General features: G+C 48.2%; 1 protein-coding gene and 1 long non-coding RNA gene across 4 annotated transcripts in view; one reads left to right on the forward strand and one right to left on the reverse strand.

The window, feature by feature from the left end:
- Positions 1-18,289, reverse strand: part of SAMD14 (sterile alpha motif domain containing 14) — a 67,006-nt gene that overhangs the window by 32,450 nt on the left and 16,267 nt on the right. For 2 of the 3 annotated variants that reach the window (XM_081838070.1, XM_081838069.1), the window contains exons 4-10: positions 15,816-16,125; positions 14,168-14,255; positions 13,925-13,999; positions 11,688-11,847; positions 9,590-9,718; positions 8,319-8,474; positions 4,872-5,923 (exon numbers count right to left, since the gene is read on the reverse strand). In XM_081838070.1, the coding sequence (XP_081694196.1) occupies positions 5,765-5,923; positions 8,319-8,474; positions 9,590-9,718; positions 11,688-11,847; positions 13,925-13,999; positions 14,168-14,255; positions 15,816-16,125 (1,077 nt within the window). In that variant the 3' untranslated portion in view covers positions 4,872-5,764. Of the gene's footprint in view, positions 1-4,871; positions 5,924-8,318; positions 8,475-9,502; positions 9,719-11,687; positions 11,848-13,924; positions 14,000-14,167; positions 14,256-15,815; positions 16,126-18,289 lie in introns of those variants that run through there. The other variant, XM_081838071.1, reaches the window with a different exon arrangement.
- LOC309328341 lies at positions 423-2,150 on the forward strand. The gene is made up of 2 exons (XR_014150795.1): positions 423-670; positions 714-2,150. It is a non-coding gene; the product is annotated as an uncharacterized lncRNA (long non-coding RNA).

An 18,289-nucleotide genomic window follows, 5' to 3' on the forward strand; every position in this document is an offset into this window, starting at 1 on the left:
CTTGGTTCACCCCCTTTTGCTTTTGAAGCTCAGATTTGGATTCTGTCCCTGAAATGCCCTTGGCTAGCAAGATGCAGGTCATTGGACAGATTCTTGGTCACTGGTTCCTGTAATGGCGCTTTCCCCTTCTCTTTGGTTTTTGAAAGAAGCAGCCGCTAGGGTTGTCGTGTGAGAAACACAACATTATACCTCAAGCTGCATGTTCTTATCACTTTCCTCTGTGCTTCGTGGCTCGAGGAGCTGCAGAGTGAGGGCTCCATTAGGTGTGGCAGAAAGTGGCAACAATCCTGACTGTAAGGCTTGCAAAAATGGCACCACCTATTCACCGTCCGTGTGTGTGTGTGTGTGTGTGTGTGTGTGTGTGTGTGTGTGAGAGAGAGAGAGAGAGAGAGAGAGAGAGAGAGAGAGAGAGAGATATGAATGTATTAAGCATTGGCTCAAACCATGGTTATGTTTGAGTAATCAAAATCATCTCTCCGAAAGTCTTCCCATGTGGTAGAGCATCGTACAGTGGTACCTCGGGTTACAGATGCTTCATGTTACATACGCTTCAGGTTACAGACTCCACTAACCCAGAAATAGTACCTCAGGTTAAGAACTTTGCTTTAGGATGAGAACAGAAATCGTGCGGCAGCAGCGGGAGGCCCCATTAGCTAAAGTGGTACCTCAGGTTAAGAACAGACCTCTGGAATGAATTAAGTTCTTAACCCGAGGTTAAGAACAGTTTCAGGTTAAGAACGGACCTCCAGAATGAATAAAGTTCTTAACCCGAGGTACCACTGTAAAGGCTTTTGGAGCGATGATGTTGATATACCCTGATGCCACGTGGTGGACCTTTTCATGAAAAATGGTTTACAAATTGTTTTAAGAGGATGAATGATGTTACAGTCAAACCTTGGTTCCTGAACGGCTCCATTTTGGAACATTTCGGCTCCTGAACGCCAAAAACCCAGTAGTAAATGCTTCGGTTTTCAAACTTTTTTGGAAGCCAAACGTCTGACACGGCTTCTGCTTGAGTGCAAGAAGCTCTTGCAACCAATCGGAAGCCGCGCCTTGGTTGTTGAACGGTTTGGAAGCCGAATGGGCTTCTGGAATGGATCACGTTCGACAACCAAGGTTTGGCTGTGTATATTGATCCAAGCAGGCATTGGGAACACACACAGGCACAATGCAAGTGAACAAAAGGCCTGTCCAGTAACACACGAGAGCCACTGGGGCTTGCCGGCTTCTCTGGACACCTGTGATTGTTCCGTTGGCAAGAAACACAAAAATACATGCAAGTATAAATACCCACCCCTGTTATCTTAGAGACTGAGATCATATGGCCTTTCCAATGACGTCGGACTACTTTGGCTTTAGCTGACATTAGCAACGGCCAGGAATGACTGGCGTTGGAAGCCCAGCACCATCTTGAAGGACACGCTGTCTCCCATCCTGCTTAGAAACCGGGACAGTTTGATGATGCAACATTCGGGCATGCAGAAAGATCCATGCCATTGATATCCCATATAGTTGGGCTCCTTCGGTGAGGATTGAGTTACGGATTTGTGCTTTGCTTTTGTCATCCCGTGGAGAAGAAAATAAAAACTCCCCATGGGAAAGGGGCTGTTCCTTCCATGGACGTCTACTCTGTCCACCGTCTCTTTTCAGGCCTCTCTGACCCAAGGGGCAGTACACTTCAGTCATCGGGACACCCTCAGGAATCGATGTCCCATCAGCAAGCTGCCAGGTATGGCTTCCCTTGTTTCAATTTTTTTTATTCTGGAGCAAAGTCACTGAAGAGCACCCAGTCTTGGCACGTTCTTCCTGGTGACGTGGGCAAGCTGATGAAGCATTTTAGGGAGTGTCCTTGAAAAGGGACTCCTCCTTTCCTGTCCTTTCTTTGGATGCCGAAGGACGCTCTGCAAGGGCAGGCTTCTGAGACGCAATGTACCCAGTGCAAAGGCCCTGTTGTGTCTCCTCCCACGACCACTGGTCCCAAGGTGTGTCTTGAGTTGGTGCTTTGAGTCCCTTTGATCCGTTGGAGCTCTTTCCTGTTCCCTGCAGCTTTGGCTTCTGTTCTCTGCAGACGCCAAACTCCCAGTGTCATATGCATGGAATTATATTTTTTTTTTAAAAAAAAAGCTGAGTCCTCTTATTCAGCCAGAAAAGCTCTTGTGTTTGTGCTCCTTTATTGCATGGAGTTGTGTTCTAAGAATGAATAACCATGGAACGTGCTCCGCATGTGTGGACATCCCTCTGTGGACTATTGTGCCTTGAGCTTTGAAGAAATAATAGATCCAAATTACCACATTTTTGGGGGGACTCAGTTTTAAGAAAATGGGGAGAGATGGCCCCATGTATAAGACACCCCCTAATTTTAGACATTATTTTTTAGGGGAGGGGACCAGACTTACACATGGAAAAATACAGTATCTTTCCACATATTGCGGGTTCAAGGTGTGACAGTCTGTGTGGGTAGGATCCTAGAAGCTAAAAGGCACACACTTATCCATTGTAGAATCATGGTTCAGTCCAACCCGCTGCAATGCAGGATTCTCAGCATCCATGACAGATGGCCACCCAACTTACGCGATCAACTTATTTCTACTTTTCAGCACTTGCAACTGGTGAGATCATCGAGTGAGATCACAGCAGCCCAGGCAGTGACAACTTGTGCCTGTCATGTGTCTTTAAAAACACATATGTGAAATTTTTCATATATAAATCACACCGCAGCCTGACATTTCCAGCTCTAAAAATAAAGCAGGCTGGAATTCACACTGTGATGTAGGGACAGGAGTCTGTGTCCTTGCTATGAGTTCATAGGGAAACACAAGACCTAAGCTAATAATAACAACAATCATAATATTTATATCTGGCTGGGTTGCTAAAACAAAGACTTTGCTAATACTCTTGGTGGGCATGATCTGCAGAGTCTTGAAGAGACGAGACTTAACTGTTAGAAAAAGGGCATTGTTTGCAACACTTTAAAAATCTAGGTTTCTAGTCCTCATTGCAGCCAGGAGAATTCTTTTTGAAGGTGTGATGATAGGAGTAGGAGCAGAGAAGGGAGGCCCAGAAATTCTCCAGCAATATCCTAAAATTAAAACTCGGCGCATCAATGTTCAGAACGCTTTAAGAGGCAGAACCTGCCCATCAACTGGATATGGGGTGAGAAACCACCTGGGGACTGGCAGCTTGTGAAGCATTGCATAAGGGACTTTTGATAGGTGTCAGTCACCAGATGTCAGATAACTTGACAAGGGGGCTGTCCCACCCAGCTGCTGAAGTTGATGCACAGAGATGAGAGAAGATAAGGACCTGGCCCATCAAGGTAAAAACAACCGCCCGCCCCATCCATGATGTAGTTAAGGTTAGGTAAAGGTAAAAAGATCTAGAAAATGCGTACAAGAAAACATAGCTAGAGTTATGAGGTCCTGAAGACAACTGCAGCCATTTGAAACACTGAGGTGGTGAGAGAAAGGCCAGAGAGGGCGAGTGGATATTTGGAATGAATAATAATAATAAAGTTTCCCCTCCCATTTCTCTTCAAGCTCCTGAAAAGACTTTTCGAGCTTTGCTCTTCTGCTTTGAAAAGGCTCTTTGCTACATTTGCATGTACCTGTGTAATGTGCTCTACGTGGGGCTACCTTTGAAGGTGACCCAGAAACTACAACTAATCCAGAATGCGGCAGCTAGACTGGTGACTGGGAGCGGCCACCAAGACCATATAGACACCGGTCCTGAAAGACCTACATTGACTCCCAGTACGTTTCCAAGCACAATTCAAAGTGTTGGTGCTGACCTTTAATGCCCTAAACGGCCTCAGCCCAGTATACCTGAAGGAGTGTCTCCACCCCCATCGTTCAGCCCAGACACTGAGGTCCAGCTCCGAGGGCCTTCTGGCGGTTCCCTCACTGCAGGGAACAAGGCAGAGGGCCTTATCGACAGTGGCGCCCGCCCTGTGGAACGCCCTCCCATCAGATGTCAAGGAAATAAACAACTATCTGACTTTTAGAAGACATCTAAAGGCAGCCCTGTTTAGAGAAGTTTGTAATGTTTGATTTTTTTACTGTGTTCTTAATGTTCTGTTGGGAGCCGCCCCGAGTGGCTGGGGAAAACCAGACAGATGGGTGGGGTATAAATAATAAATTATTATTATGATTGATTAATTGATTGGATGATTGGCCGGCCTCTATGCCTGACTAATCTGTGCCAACTTTTCCATTGCAAACCTTTTAAAATTGGAGTAGCCAACCCTGAGTGATTTTTCTTGCCACCCTCTGCCCTCCGCACTAAATAACTCAGCAGTTTCAATGACGGGAAAGGAAAACAATAAAATAAAACTGGAGACGGCACTTTCTGTTTTGCTGCCCCTACCCTGCCACTGGAGAGCTGGACCATAAAGAAGGCTGATCGCCGAAGAATTGATGCTTTTGAATTATGGTGCTGGAGGAGACTCTTGAGAGTCCCATGGACTGCAGGAAGATCAAACCTATCCATTCTTAAGGAAATCAGCCCTGAGTGCTCACTGGAAGGACAGATCCTGAAGCTGAGGCTCCAGTACTTTGGCCACCTCATGAGAAGAGAAGACTCCCTGGGAAAGACCCTGATGTTGGGAAAGATGGAGGGCACAAGGAGAAGGGGACGACAGAGGACAAGATGGTTGGACAGTGTTCTAGAAGCTACGAACATGAGTTTGACCAAGCTGTGGGAGGCAGTGGAAGACAGGAGTACCTGGCATGGCAGTCCATGGGGTCACGAAGAGTCGGACATGACTAAACAACAACAACACCCCGCCACTTCCCCTTCAATGCAAAATAATAATAATAATAATAATAATAATAATAATAATAATAATAATAATAATAATAGGAGCACATCCTGGGAACAATTTAAAACTTTCTTTTATTTCTTGTGGTTCCTCATTGTGTATTCACCAGACATCTGTGGCTCTCTCACACAGTTCTTCCTCTCGGCTGAGCCTGCCCCTGCCTCCCCCTGCCCCCTTTCTCCGCAATGCAGGTCGCCAGGTAGGTGGAGCGGGGGTGGGGAAGCAGTCAGGCCTGAGTAGACCTGATACAGAACCCGTTCAGGAGGGAGGATGCAGGGCTGGGGAGTGGGGAGAGACAGACAAGGTAGTGGTGCTGTGCATTCATCTCGTCCTTTTCCGTTTGGGGTAATCGTGTGTGAGTGTGTTTGTGCGCACAAGTGTACCTGTGGCTTGTGTCTCTTGAGGCAGCCGTGGCCCGCCTCGCAGGAACGAGGCGGTGTGAGGGGACACCCAAACTGCACCGATCCGGCACGGACACATCCGGGCCGCTGGAGGGAACGGAATGGAGTCGACGGGAGATGTGATCGGAAGGTGTTCGCCGGTCGTGGATTCGGTTCGCATCTGCGCCACCGCCCTTCCCGCATCAGGAGGGCTCGTGGGCCCACTGAACATGCGGTTGGACTGTCCAGGCGATGAAAGGGGGTGAGGTTGCCACTGGGCAGAGGTATCGCCTTCTCCGTGGCCCAACTCGGCCATTGGCGGTGCTGTCCGGCTGCCACCGCCATCTCCGTCATGCCCGGTTCCACAGCAGGTTCAGCCCCCACCCAAACCCTTAACCTTTGCCGGCAGTGCGCTGCCTGCTTCTGGTCCCTCCCCCGTCCGTTTCCTAGTTTGCAGATGATCCATCCCACCCCACCCTAGAAATGCTCCATGGGTGAAGAGGGTGTGAGCCCCGTGCGCCTGGAAGCGGCCACCCCCGTATTTCCCGCCCCCCACACTCCGTTTAGCTTAGCTCTTCTTCTGTTCCAGTTCCCGCTCTTTCTTCTTCTGCTTCTTCTGCTTCTCTACTTTCTCCTGAGCTTTCCTCTCCTTCTCGACGGCCGCGTTTAGCTCCTTCAGCTTCCTCTTCAGGAGGGAACGGTCGTGAGAGTTGCTGACGCCGAGAGCCTGCAGGGACGTGGCGGGAGAATTTGGAACATGCAAAGTTCAGAAGTTTGTGTCCTCAGCGCGCGCACGCACACACACACACACTCACGCACACACACAAACAAATATCCACATAGGTGCCAACTTCCTGGGGCCCTGGGTGCCCGAGCACCCACAAAATTCCACACAAATATCCCCATAGGTGCCAACTTCCTGGGGCCCTGGGTGCCCAAGCACCCACAAAATTCCACACAAATATCCCCATAGGTGCCAACTTCCTGGGGCCCTGGGTGCCCGAGCACCACAAAATTCCCCATGAAGGGGCTGGGCACCCACAAATTTCAGTGCACACTGCAAGGCACCCATGGCCCCAGGCACCCACAGTCATGGGCCCAAGTTGGCACTCCTGAATATCAGCAATAGCATCGCTTTCTGTATCTCCGTTCTTCCTGCAGTGGAGGTCAGGGCTCAGACACCACCTTCACAGAAAAGGTTCTTAAGCTGGCTGACTAGGCAGTAAGCTGAGGTCAGACACTCAAATGTGCGTCAAGGGCACTTCGCAGCCAAATGAATGAACATGGCAGGTAGTTAAGTCTCTCTTGTTGAAGATAACCCTGCCACTTCTGCAGCTCTGAATAACTACGCACAACAATCTAGCGTCTAGACCATTCCCTGGTCCACACTCTATGGAGCAGTTACAGCAACAGGGGGCCACTCTCCCTCCACCGGTTTATGTACCTCCCCTGAGGAGCTGAGACTAGGCCTGAGTGGAAACTTCCTCTGCTCCTCCCTCTTCAGTCCCCTCCTGGTTCTGGGGAAATGGTGCAGGAGAGGGTGGGGAAGCACCTGGGTCCTTCCTTTGCCTGACCTGCCTCTTCTTCCCCTTCTTCCAACCTATCCTGTGCTCAACCCTCCAGCTCTGAAACTTCCCCTGCCTCTGATTTCCCCCCAAATCAATGACCCCTTTTCCCAAGTCAGACTCCAGTCCTCCTTCCCAGTGGCCTGTCAGTCTCTGACATTATGGTACACCTGCTCTTCTTTCTCCTTTCTCATCCTAGAGTGCCATCTTGTCAAAAGAAGAATCCTATACTCAACCCCTGGCTTCAATGGTTTAAAAAAATCAAATGGCAGGTGTTGAAAAAGCTGAGACCCTGTGACAGTCCCTGCTGGTACGGCTGGCCAAGGGTATCCACAGTGATACCCATCCCGATTTTTTGAATGATGACTCTCATAACCCCGAGCCAGTGTTTCCAGCAGGGATGATGGCATCATCCTGGCTACGGCTGGAACAGACAGCACTGGGTTACATGGACAAATATTCCAGACAAAACAGCTTCATGTACTCCTAGGATTCCTTGCCCGTTGAAAGTTCCTGAGTTCATTTTAATTCTGCAGGTGCCGTCCTAAATAACTTTTGCCACCTTTTTTTGCAGTGTCTGCAAAAGTTAATTAGGTGCTCGCTAGTAAACACTAAAAAAAATAGGTTCTGTGTATCTGTATCAAACCTTATCTGCAAGGGGGATATTATTATTATTATTATTATTATTATTATTATTATTATTATTATTTTATTTGTTGAATTTATATACCGCCCTATACCCGGAGGTCTCACGGCAGTTCACATAAAAGGATCACAGTATATAAAATAAAAATAAAAGCAATAATCCAATAATACCTCCCCCCCCCCCAAAGAGCCACATTTTAAAAGGGCATAGGATGTAAATTGGATCAACCAAAGGCCAGGTTAAAGAGGAACATTTTTGCCTGGCGCCTAAAGGGGTGTAATGAAGGCACCAGGTGAACTTCCCTGGGGAGAGCATTCCACCGACGGGGAGCCACTGCAGAGAAGGCCCTGTTCTCGTGTTGCCACCCTTCTGACCTCTTGAGGAGGAGGCACACGAAGGAGGGCCTCAGAAGATGATCTCAGGGTCCGGATAGGTTCATATGGAAAGAGTCGGTCCTTGAGGTATTGCAGTCCTGAGCCGTTTAAGGCTTTATAGGTCAAAACCAGCACTGTGAATTGGGCCCAGAAACTAATTGGTAGCCAGTGCAGTTGGACCAGGATTGGTGTAATATGCTCAAGCCGTCTTGCTCCGGTGAGCAACCTGGCCACACCAGCTGAAGTCTCCGAACCGCTTTCAAAGGCAGCCCTACGTATAACACATTGCAGTAATCTAACCTTGAGGTTACCAGAGCATAGGCAACAGTGGTTAGGCTACCCCTAGCGACCATGTCAGAGCCAAACCCACCTTAGTGGTATAAACCAGCGGCTCACCAGCCACCCACTGGTCAAAGAAAGAACCCCAAAGCTCTCTGCAGTCCACTAAAGCAGAAAAGCATTGCCACCCCGCCAGCAGAGATTGCAAAGCAGGAGTGTGGCTGGGATGCAAACCCCCTCACCCCTCTTTTCCGTCACCTTCAGCTTGGTTCCATCGAGGAGGAGCAGCTGCTGGCCGTCCACTTCCTGGGCGGCAAATTCTGCCATGTATTGCTCCAGGTTCAAGCTCTCCAACCACTGTCCCACTTTCTGACTGCTCCACGTCGAAGCTGCACTCAGAGGCTCATCCAGGAACTGCAGAGAGGATTATGAGAGTATACAATGAATGATGATGATGATGATGATAATCAGTGTTGCTGTTGTTTTCTGGGGTACTCAGGGGTACATAGTATCGGCACCTTTTTCTGCTAGAAGAAAAACACTAATAATAATAATAATAATAATGCATCTTGATGTTTTTGTTTTTACTTATTTATTAAATTCAGGACCCACAACCCCGATGGAATGCACTGGAACTCAGTTCCGGCACCTCTCAGGTGGGCACCATTGTCATTCTAAGAGAATGATGAATTCTGGCACTATTTTTCCAAAAAACCAGCACTGATTAAATTTATCCATCTGAGGATCGCAGGGCGGTTTACAGTATAAAAGGAGAGACCACCATCCAGCTTGGGCTGTCGTCGGTAGCGAGTGGTGTATTCTGACCATGCTCAGAGGCCTTGATTCTTTTATTAGTTGTTCACATGGTTCAGCAGTGGTGAGCCTTTGCGAGTGGTGTATTCTGCCCATACTCAGAGGCCCTGATTATTTTATTAGTTGTTCACATGGTTCAGCAGTGGTGAGCCTTTGCTGAAGATATCGGCTCTCAGAACAGCAGGTTGAGCCAAAGATAGGTGCATTCAGGATCCAAGAGAAAAAAGTTACTAGTCCTCATTAAAGGGCAGACTGGAGGGAGGTAAAAAGGTAAAGGACCCCTGAACAGTTAAGTCTAGTCAAAGGTGACAATGGGGTTGCAGCACTCATCTCGCTTTCAGGCCGAGGGAGCCGGTGTTTGTCCACATACAGCTTTCCAGATCATGTGGCCAGCATGACTAAACTGCTTCTGGTGCAGTGGAACACTGTGATGGAAACCAGAGCAGCGCACGGAAATGCCATTTACCTCCCCGCCACAGTGGTACCTATTTGTTTACTTGCACTGGTGTGCTTTCAAACTGCTAGGCTCGGATAGAGCAACTGGAGCTCACCCCGTCGTGGGGATTTGAAGCGCTGACCTTCTGATCAGGCAAGCCCAAGAGGCTCAGCAGTTTAGACCACAGCTCCACCCACGTCCCTGGCGGAGATATCGGTGGCATTGCGCAGATGGTTCTAAAGACCCAGGTGACCAAGGCATCACTTGCCAGGGGACTTACCTCATCAGACGACTGGGACAGGGTGTGGTAGGGGTAGGAGCACTTTGTCGTCTCAGGATGAGCTCCACTCAGGGTCTTGGGGCTGCTGCTACTGCTGGGAGGGGTGGAGTCATCACTCAGGGTAGATTCCTGTTGGGAGGACAGAGAAGGGTTAAGGAAAACTCCTGCAAGGCGACTCTGAGCCTGGCCCTTTTTGACCAGGCCGGGGGGGGGGGGGGCTGACTGACTCCAGCTACAAAGGCTGCTTCAGCTACCTATGGTTCCTAGCAGAAAACATCGGGGTGAGATATCAATTAGGGGTTGCTGCTGGAGTCAAGGTTCATTTTGGGATATGTGTTCTAGTTTGCTACTTATCCACATCTTATTCTTTATTGTTAGCTCTTGCTATCGGCGAGTGTTTTACTGAATATTTATTCATAGGAGCCTAGGACCCTCGTACCTATGGGACCGCCTCTCCTGGTATGCCCCGCGGAGGACCTTAAGGTCCATAAATAGCTATAATCTAGAAGTCCTGAGCCCTAAGGAAGTCAGATTAGCCTCAACAAGGGCCAGGGCCCTCTCAACACTGGCTCCGACCTCGTGGAACGCTCTGTCTCATGAGACCAGGGCCCTGCGGGATCTGATTTCTTTCTGCAGGGCCTGTAAGACAGAGCTGTTCCGCCTGGCCTTTGGCTTGGAACCAGCCTGATCCCCTCCCCCTCTTTCTTTTTCGTTCTGTGACGGAACCCCTATTTGGGGACTTCCCTGGCTTTTTTCTTTTTTCTGGCCCACGTAGGACCAGTCTGGATAGTTGGCCTTGGTGAAGATTGGATGTTTTCTCACCCCAAAACAGATTTTGATCTGGGCTTCCACTGAAATGAGGCTGCATTTTAAGTTGTACTTTAATCCTGTTTTTAAGTTGTATTTTCATCAATTGTTTTTATAGTTGATGTTAGCCGCCCTGGGCCCGGTCTCGGCCGGGGAGGGCGGGGTGTGTGTGTGTGTAGTGTGTGTGTGTGTGTGTATAATATTGTTTATATTTGCATTACTGTTTATAAATGTTGCGGTAGATTGCAATTCTTACAAAATTAGCTGGTTGTTTTGATGGCATGCGGTACATTGAGCATGGTTTACTGCAGAAAAGTGGCATGTGGACAAACAATTATTGTACCAGAGGCGGGGGGGGGGGGGACACACACGGACACACCAGTCTTATGCAGGAATAACACCACTCATGCGGGGGTTATATTCTGGAGGCCTGGACACATATGCGAAAATCATGCAAGAGGTTAATAGGCCTCTAAATGCCTGTTCCTTTTTGCTCTTACTCCTGCTCTCTCTCTACACACAACTCTCCCCTCAGCTAAAACTGCTGCGCTACTCCATAAGCCAGTTGCTAGTCGGGGAGGCTGAGCAGCCTAAATAAAGCCCCACGGGGCACTTCTGGTCTCTTTGGGCTTCTGCTGCCTTCATTGACATCCTCTCTGGGTTCCAGGGAGGATGTCCTCTCAAGCACAAGGACTCTCCGGCTCTCCATTTCCTGGTTTGAACCTATTTATTTCCCAGTGCCACGCGTATACGTGGTTGCACACGAGTTGATCACGTGTAACCGGGGGGGGGGGGGGAGCGACGACACACAACGCCTGCGTGCACCAATTGTATGCAAATCTGGGTCTCCTCATTTGGCATTGAATTTCCCCGTTTCCAATAACCCAGCTCACGCTCACTAGGAAAAGCTGCCCTTTCTCAGCCTCACCAAAACAGCAGAAGCTGTCAGTGGTGTAGTGTGGGTTGTCAGTGCCCGGGGCAGTGCGGAGAGGGTGGGTGGGAGGGAAAAGGACGGAGTACACATGCACATTCAACTGCCTAGTAGCACCAACAGCACCCAGGAAGTTGTCTGGAAAGGTCCCTTCCTGGTTTGCACAGAGAAGCTGTTTTCAACGGAGCCCAGTGGCTGTTTTGAGGCAGCACCGGGTGCTGACATTTTGTGCCCCCTAACAATCTTGCACCTGGGGCAACTGCCCCTGTGACCCCCTACACACACGCTACACCACTGCCAACCATGCCCTAGTATGGGGCTTAGGGTACCAGCCCATTACCCATCAGACGGACTCATAACCTGCGAGGCAGACTTCTTGCGGCTGAAGGCCTCGTTCTTGGGGGAGGAGGTGGGGGAGGCAGTGCTTCCTGAGGAGGCGGAGCCTTTGCCGCTGTCCGTGAACCAAGAGAAAGGCATGAAGGTGGAGGCAGAAGAGCGGCTGGGGCCCTCCATCAGCTCCCTGCAGGAAAGGGGGACAGGTATAAACAGCAAGGAAATGGGGTTGCAAAGCTGACAATATAACTTGCGATAAGAAAAATCTGGGGAGGTTGCGGGATTTAAAAAGAGACTCCCACTGGAATACTGACATAGGTAAAGGGACCCCTGACCATTAGGTCCAGTTGTGACTGACTCTGGGGTTGCGGTGCTCATCTCGCTTTATTGGCCGAGGGAGCCGGCGTACAGCTTCCGGGTCATGTGGCCAGCATGATTAAGCCGCTTCTGGCGAACCAGAACAGCGCACGAAAACGCCGTTTACCTTCCCGCCGGAGCGGTACCTATTTAACTACTTGCACTTTCACGTGCTTTCGAACTGCTAGGTTGGCAGGAGCAGGGACCGAGCAACGGGAGCTCACCCCGTTGCGGGGATTCGAACCGCCAACCTTCTGATCTGATCGGCAAGTCCTAGGCTCTGTGGTTTAACCCACAGCGCCACCCGTGTCCTTTGTGCAATACTGGGATCAGAACTAAGTACTAAGGTGCTGGAAAAGCAGTATTGGAAACAATTTCAGTCACGCAAGTGAGAAATGATAAATAATCCGAACTGATACTTAATCATTATACAGTGGAACCTTGGTTCTCAAACATAATCCATTCAACTCCTGAAACTGTTCAGAAACCAAAGCGCGGCTTCTGATTGGCTGCAGGAAACTCCTGCAGCCAATCGGAAGCTGCGTTGGACATTCAGCTTCCAAAAAACGTTTGCAAACTGGACCAGTCACTTCTGGGTTTGCGGCGTTTGGGAGCCGATTTGTTCGACAACTAAGCCATTCAGGAACCAAGGTACCACTGTAGTGTTAAAAGAACCAATAAATTGTGTGGTATTTTGTTGCATTTAGCTATATTTCCTTATTCTATCTGTACAAGATTCACTTAAAAAATAAATCTTAATTTTTATTTATTTTTATTGTGATCAGGATGGGGAGCATGAATCCAAATATGAAACATGGTCAGAGACGGATTAGTTTCACACATATGCCTCAACATAGTTGTGAAATTTCCAGGAAAACGAGCCCTAATTCAGTGATTCCCAAACTCTCCCCCCAGATTTAAGTTTCATGAGGCCCTAAGCTACTGAAGGTAATGGGGCCCTTTATATGTCCAGCTGTCCTTTGTCAACAACAAATTGTCACTGGGTTTTTTTGTGTTGAATATATGCTATATGGTAATTTATGGACCTAATAGGTATCTAAAGCCATTTGCACATAACAGAATATGTATTTTATCAAAGTAATTATTGAAATGAAATACAGTTAAGAAGTATATTAATACTGAAATAATTATTAAACTCTAGCCTAAAATGATTTTTTATTCATAACAAAATAATGCAAACACATTGGTATTTCGCAATAACAAAAGTTCCTTTAGAAACGCAATGTACAAAGACTCATAATCTAGTCTCTAGAAACTTGCTATAACATGAAATAATAATAGGTGTAAGTATATGATGCAAACTACTACTAATTATGAATAGCAGAATGTAGGCACCCTATATATATAAATGAGCAGACCAGTGATATTTTAGGGAGCAGGCCAGCAGGCGGGGCCCATTACTTACATCATAGGGGCCTACACAACACAAAACACTGTTGCTGTATGTAGGTTTTACTTGATTTGTTTTTTATCTTATATTATGGAAATGTACATCCAGTTTTTTCCCCTTTAAATTTTGTGGGGGCCTAAGCTATAGCTTGTTTAGCTTTGACGTAAATCCGGCGCTGCTCCCACTGTTTGGGGACTACAATTCCCATCATCCCTGACCACTGGACCTGCTAGCTAAGGATAATGGGAGCTCTAGTCCAAAAAGACTGCTAGAGACCCAAGTTTGGGAAAACCTGTAAAAGCTATCACTAGGGGCATCTTATTCAGACACAATTGCATGGCACTTTTTCGGGTAGATGTTTGTGACGCCCCTCTATTATGTGTGTGTGTGTGTGCGCGCGCGCGCATGTCTGTGTATCACCCACCTTCCACATAATTTACAGGGTTCCACGAGAAATCAATTTGAGAGGAGCCTCAGGAAATTGCCAATTACTTACCTGTTGCCCATGGAGAGCCGATTGCCCCCTTTTTCTTTCCTGCTCTTCCCAGAAGATGCCCTTCTGAGGGTGACCCTGTGCATCGGGAAAAGGACAATTAGGCACATGTGGAAAAACCAGGTGCAGATCTGAGATATGTAGAAAGCACACAAGCAGAGCGGGCTGTGAAAGAGACTCCAAAGATACAAAATGAATCAGTGTGGTCCACTCCTTGTCTCTGAATAGCCAGCTTTCAAGACTCACCCTAAATCCAGAAACTTCCGTCGGGTTTTCTTGTCGAGACCGATAGTTGGGCTTGCAGGATCTGGCGGGCTCGTGTCCCGGCTGTCATCTAGAAGGGGAAACGGGGAGGTGAAAGGGAACAGTGTTTAATTTCTGAAATGAGAAGTGCTTAGGCCAAAGCCTGATACACACATAATGTAGGGATTTTAACCACTTTTGAATTAGCCTAAGGGGGCCTGTGTTTTCTGACTGCTGTATGGAAAAGCACATGAACCTGACCTTTGAAGAGTTTGTAAGTAACCATTTTTAGCTTTCCAAATGTGCGGTCTTTTTCTGTACTAGGGAAAATGGAAGACTGGGAGGACCTTAGAAGAGCATATTTTAAAGGCACAGTAGCCTATATTTACATGCTTTGCTTTGTTGCATATTTTGTGATTTTAAATATTTACTGGGGTTCTTTCACCAAAGATTTCTTGCACCCAAAGCTGGATCTTGGCATCCGGGGAATTCTCCTTTTTATATTCCCCCCCCTCACAACCAACTTTCTGCACATGCTCAAGAGCTCCGTTGTTTTTACTAATATTTCCCGTGTTCTGCGCATATGGCCTGGGGTTGGAAAACTAAGCTCTGAAATCAAGCCCTGGCTGAAATGAAGCCTTGGAAAGATGTGCAAGGAATATTATTCAAGAGCAAATATTTTACAATTTAGTGTATTCATTTAAATAACGTTAAAATATCAATGACTTCCCTTCTTTTCTTTCCATGGTTCATTTTGCATAACATAAGTCTCTGCATATTTTACGTAAACTTCAGTGGCACTGTGGTCTAAATCACAGAGCCTAGGGCTTACCGATAGAAAGGTCTGTGGTTCAGATCCCCGTGACGGGGTGAGCTCCCGTTGCTCGGTCCCTGCTCCTGCCAAACCAGCAGTTCAAAAGCACGTCAAAGTGCAAGTAGATAAATAGGTACCGCTCCGGCGGGAAGGTAAATGGCATTTCTGTGCGCTGCTCTGGTTTCGCCAGAAGTGGCTTAGTCATGCTGGCCACATGACCTGGAAGCTGTCTGCGGACAAACGCCGGCTCCCTCGGCCTATACAGCGAGATGAGTGCGCAACCCCAGAGTCGTCCGCGACTGGACCTAACGGTCAGGGGTACCTTTACCTTTTATTCCATTATTACATCCATCAAAACTTATTTACACTGTTGAATTTATCTTAATGCTGCCAACGTTTTCAAGTGTACACAATTTCCCCCATATATGCAGTAAACATTTTCCAATCTTCTTTAAACTTATGTGCTTCTTGTTCTCCTATTCTATATGTTAGTTCCGCAAGCTGCACATATTCCGTCAGTTTAAGTTGCCATTCTTCTTTAGTTGGAACTTCGCTCATTTTCAATTTTTGGGCTAACGAAACAGGGGCCGCAATAGTGGCATACAGAAATAACATTTTTTTTGAGGTTATTGTGTGTTTACTTTCTTTAAGAACTTACAGGAGGATGGAGGCATAACCTTTTCTGCATCAAATCAATCTAGGGAGAGCTGCAGGTAGGTTTGTGCATCTGCAGACAGGTTATGTGCCCTTTAGGCACTTCTTTCCTCAATGATGACATGTGTTGTGGCAAGGTCTATGGTTTCCCCCAGCCCCAAGCTGCCCAGAGCCCCTGCTTACCTTCACTGTGCCTCTCCCTGCGTGCATAGATGGGTGAGCTGTCTGAACTGTGGCAGGACTTGGGTGAGGAGCTGGTGGGGGTGCCCCCTAAGGCCTCCTGGGAGGAGGTGTTGGTCAGAGGTCGGTAACGGATGAGGGGCGACGACGGCTGCTCTTCCTGCTCCACCGACCTCCGAACTGTCGGGGCATCAAAGGAGAACTCGCCGGCGCGAGTGAAGGGCGAGGAACCGGAGAGAGGAGATGAGGCCTGGAGGGAACCATGGAGAGGAGACCTCAGGCGGTGGAGAGGGCTTCCACAGCTATCACCCGCCTGCAAGGAGAAGCAGATAGAAAAGAACCCAGCTGCCTGGGCATTCAGACTGCAGACGGACTTGCATGCCCAGTGGACCAGGAGGGGGGACTCAGAGGACAACAACTGACCACCTAACCATCCATGGGAACAATAGTAATAGTAATACAGTGGTACCTCGGGTTACAGGCGCTTCAGGTTGCATACGCTTCAGGTTACAGACTCCGCTAACCCAGAAATAGTACCTCGGGTTAAGAACTTTGCTTCAGGATGAGAACAGAAATCGTGCTCCGGCAGCGCGGTAGCAGCAGGAGGCCCCGTTAGCTAAAGTGGTGCTTCAGGTTAAGAACAGTTTCAGGTTAAGAACGGACCTCCAGAATGAATTAAGTAATTAACCCGAGGTAGCACTGTAATAATGATAATGATGATAATGATAATGATAATGGTACAGTGGTACCTCTGGCTGAGAATGGGATCCATTCCGGAGGACCGTTTGCAACATAAAAAAGAGCGCAATCTGAAGCGCCATATCTGCACAGGTGCGCGGCATGATTTGGCGTTTGTGTGAATGCGCAAGCGCGATTTAGTCCTTCTGTGCATGCACGAGCGGCGAAACCCAGAAGCAACACTTTCTGATACTTCCAGGTTGCCGTTACAGATAGGTAGCCGTGTTGGTCTGTCATGGTCAAAACAAAATAAAAAAATTCCTTCCAGTAGCACCTTAAAGACCAACTGAGTTAGTTCTAGGTATGAGCTTTCGTGTGCATGCACACTTCTTCAGATACACACCTCGGGTACCCTGTGTATCTGAAGAAGTGTGCATGCACACGAAAGCTCATACCTAGAACTAACTCAGTTGGTCTTTAAGGTGCTACTGGAAGGAATTCCAGGTTGCCGTGGAACGTAACCTGAAAGAACGTAACATGAAGCAAACGTAACATGAGGTATGACTGTAATATTCATTCATTCATTCATTCATACCCCGCCCATCTGGTTGGGTTTCCCCAGCCACTCTGGACAGCTCCCAATAGAATATTAAAAACACGATAAAACATCAAACATTAAAAACTTCCCTAAACAGGGCTGTCTTCAGATGTTTTCTGAAAGTCAGACAGTTGTTTATTTCCTTGACATATGATGGGAGGTCGTTCCACAGGGCAGGTGCGACTACCAAGAAGGCCCTCTGCCTGGTTCCCTGCAACCTCACTTCTCACAGGGAGGAAACCACCAGAAGGCCCTCAGCACTGGACCTCAGTCTCTGGGCCGAACGATGGGGATGGAGATGCTCCTTCAGGTGTACTGGGCCAAGGCTGTTAGGGCTTTAAAGGTCAGCACCAACACTTTGAATTGTGCTCGAAACCTACTGGGAGCCAATGTAGGGCTTTCAGGACTGGTGTTATGTGGTCTCGGTGGCCGCTCCCAGTCACCAGTCTAGCTGCCGCATTCTGGAGTATTTGTAGTCTCCAGGTTACCTTGAAAGGTAGCCCCACATAGAGTGCATTGCAGTAGTCCAAGCAGGAGATAACCAGAGCATGCACCACTCTGGCGACGCAGTGTGGGCAGGTAGGATCTCAGCCTGCGTAGCAGATGGAGCTGATAGACGGCTGCCCTGGACATAGAATTGACCTGCGCCTCCATGGACAGCTGTGAGTCCAAAATGACTCCCAAGATAGCGTCTTGAAAATGCCCAATAGTCTGGAAAAGCAGATGCCGTTTGCGATCTTGGTTGGAGAGAGGCCAATACAGCACCCAGTAAACCAGGTGAGAACAGGATTCTGGACTAGATGGGCCATTTGTCCTGATCCGCAGGCTCCTTTTATGTTCTTAGTCTTTGGGCAGGGAACTAGCATTCAGTAGGATTCAGATATACACTAGCATCGTCCAGAATTGCTACTGACTCATTGCGAGTTTGTGGGCAAGGCATTATCTCTCAGCCTCAGTTCCTCAGTCTAGAAAATGGGAATACTGTGGCCTAGTCACTGGACTAGGATGAGGAAAGACATAAGACCCCCAACAAGATCAGCCCATTAAGTCCAGCATCCCAGTGACCAACCACAACAAGGACAAGAGGACAATAACGTTTTCCTTCTGTTAGGCCTCAGAAATGGGGATCCCACGGCATACGGCCTCTGAATCAAGAAGGTGCCTATAGCCATCGCGACCTGTAGTCATGGGTGGACTCATC

Source organism: Podarcis erhardii (genome assembly GCF_964252035.2).
Source record: "Podarcis erhardii genome assembly, chromosome: 13".
Taxonomy (NCBI): domain Eukaryota; kingdom Metazoa; phylum Chordata; class Lepidosauria; order Squamata; family Lacertidae; genus Podarcis; species Podarcis erhardii.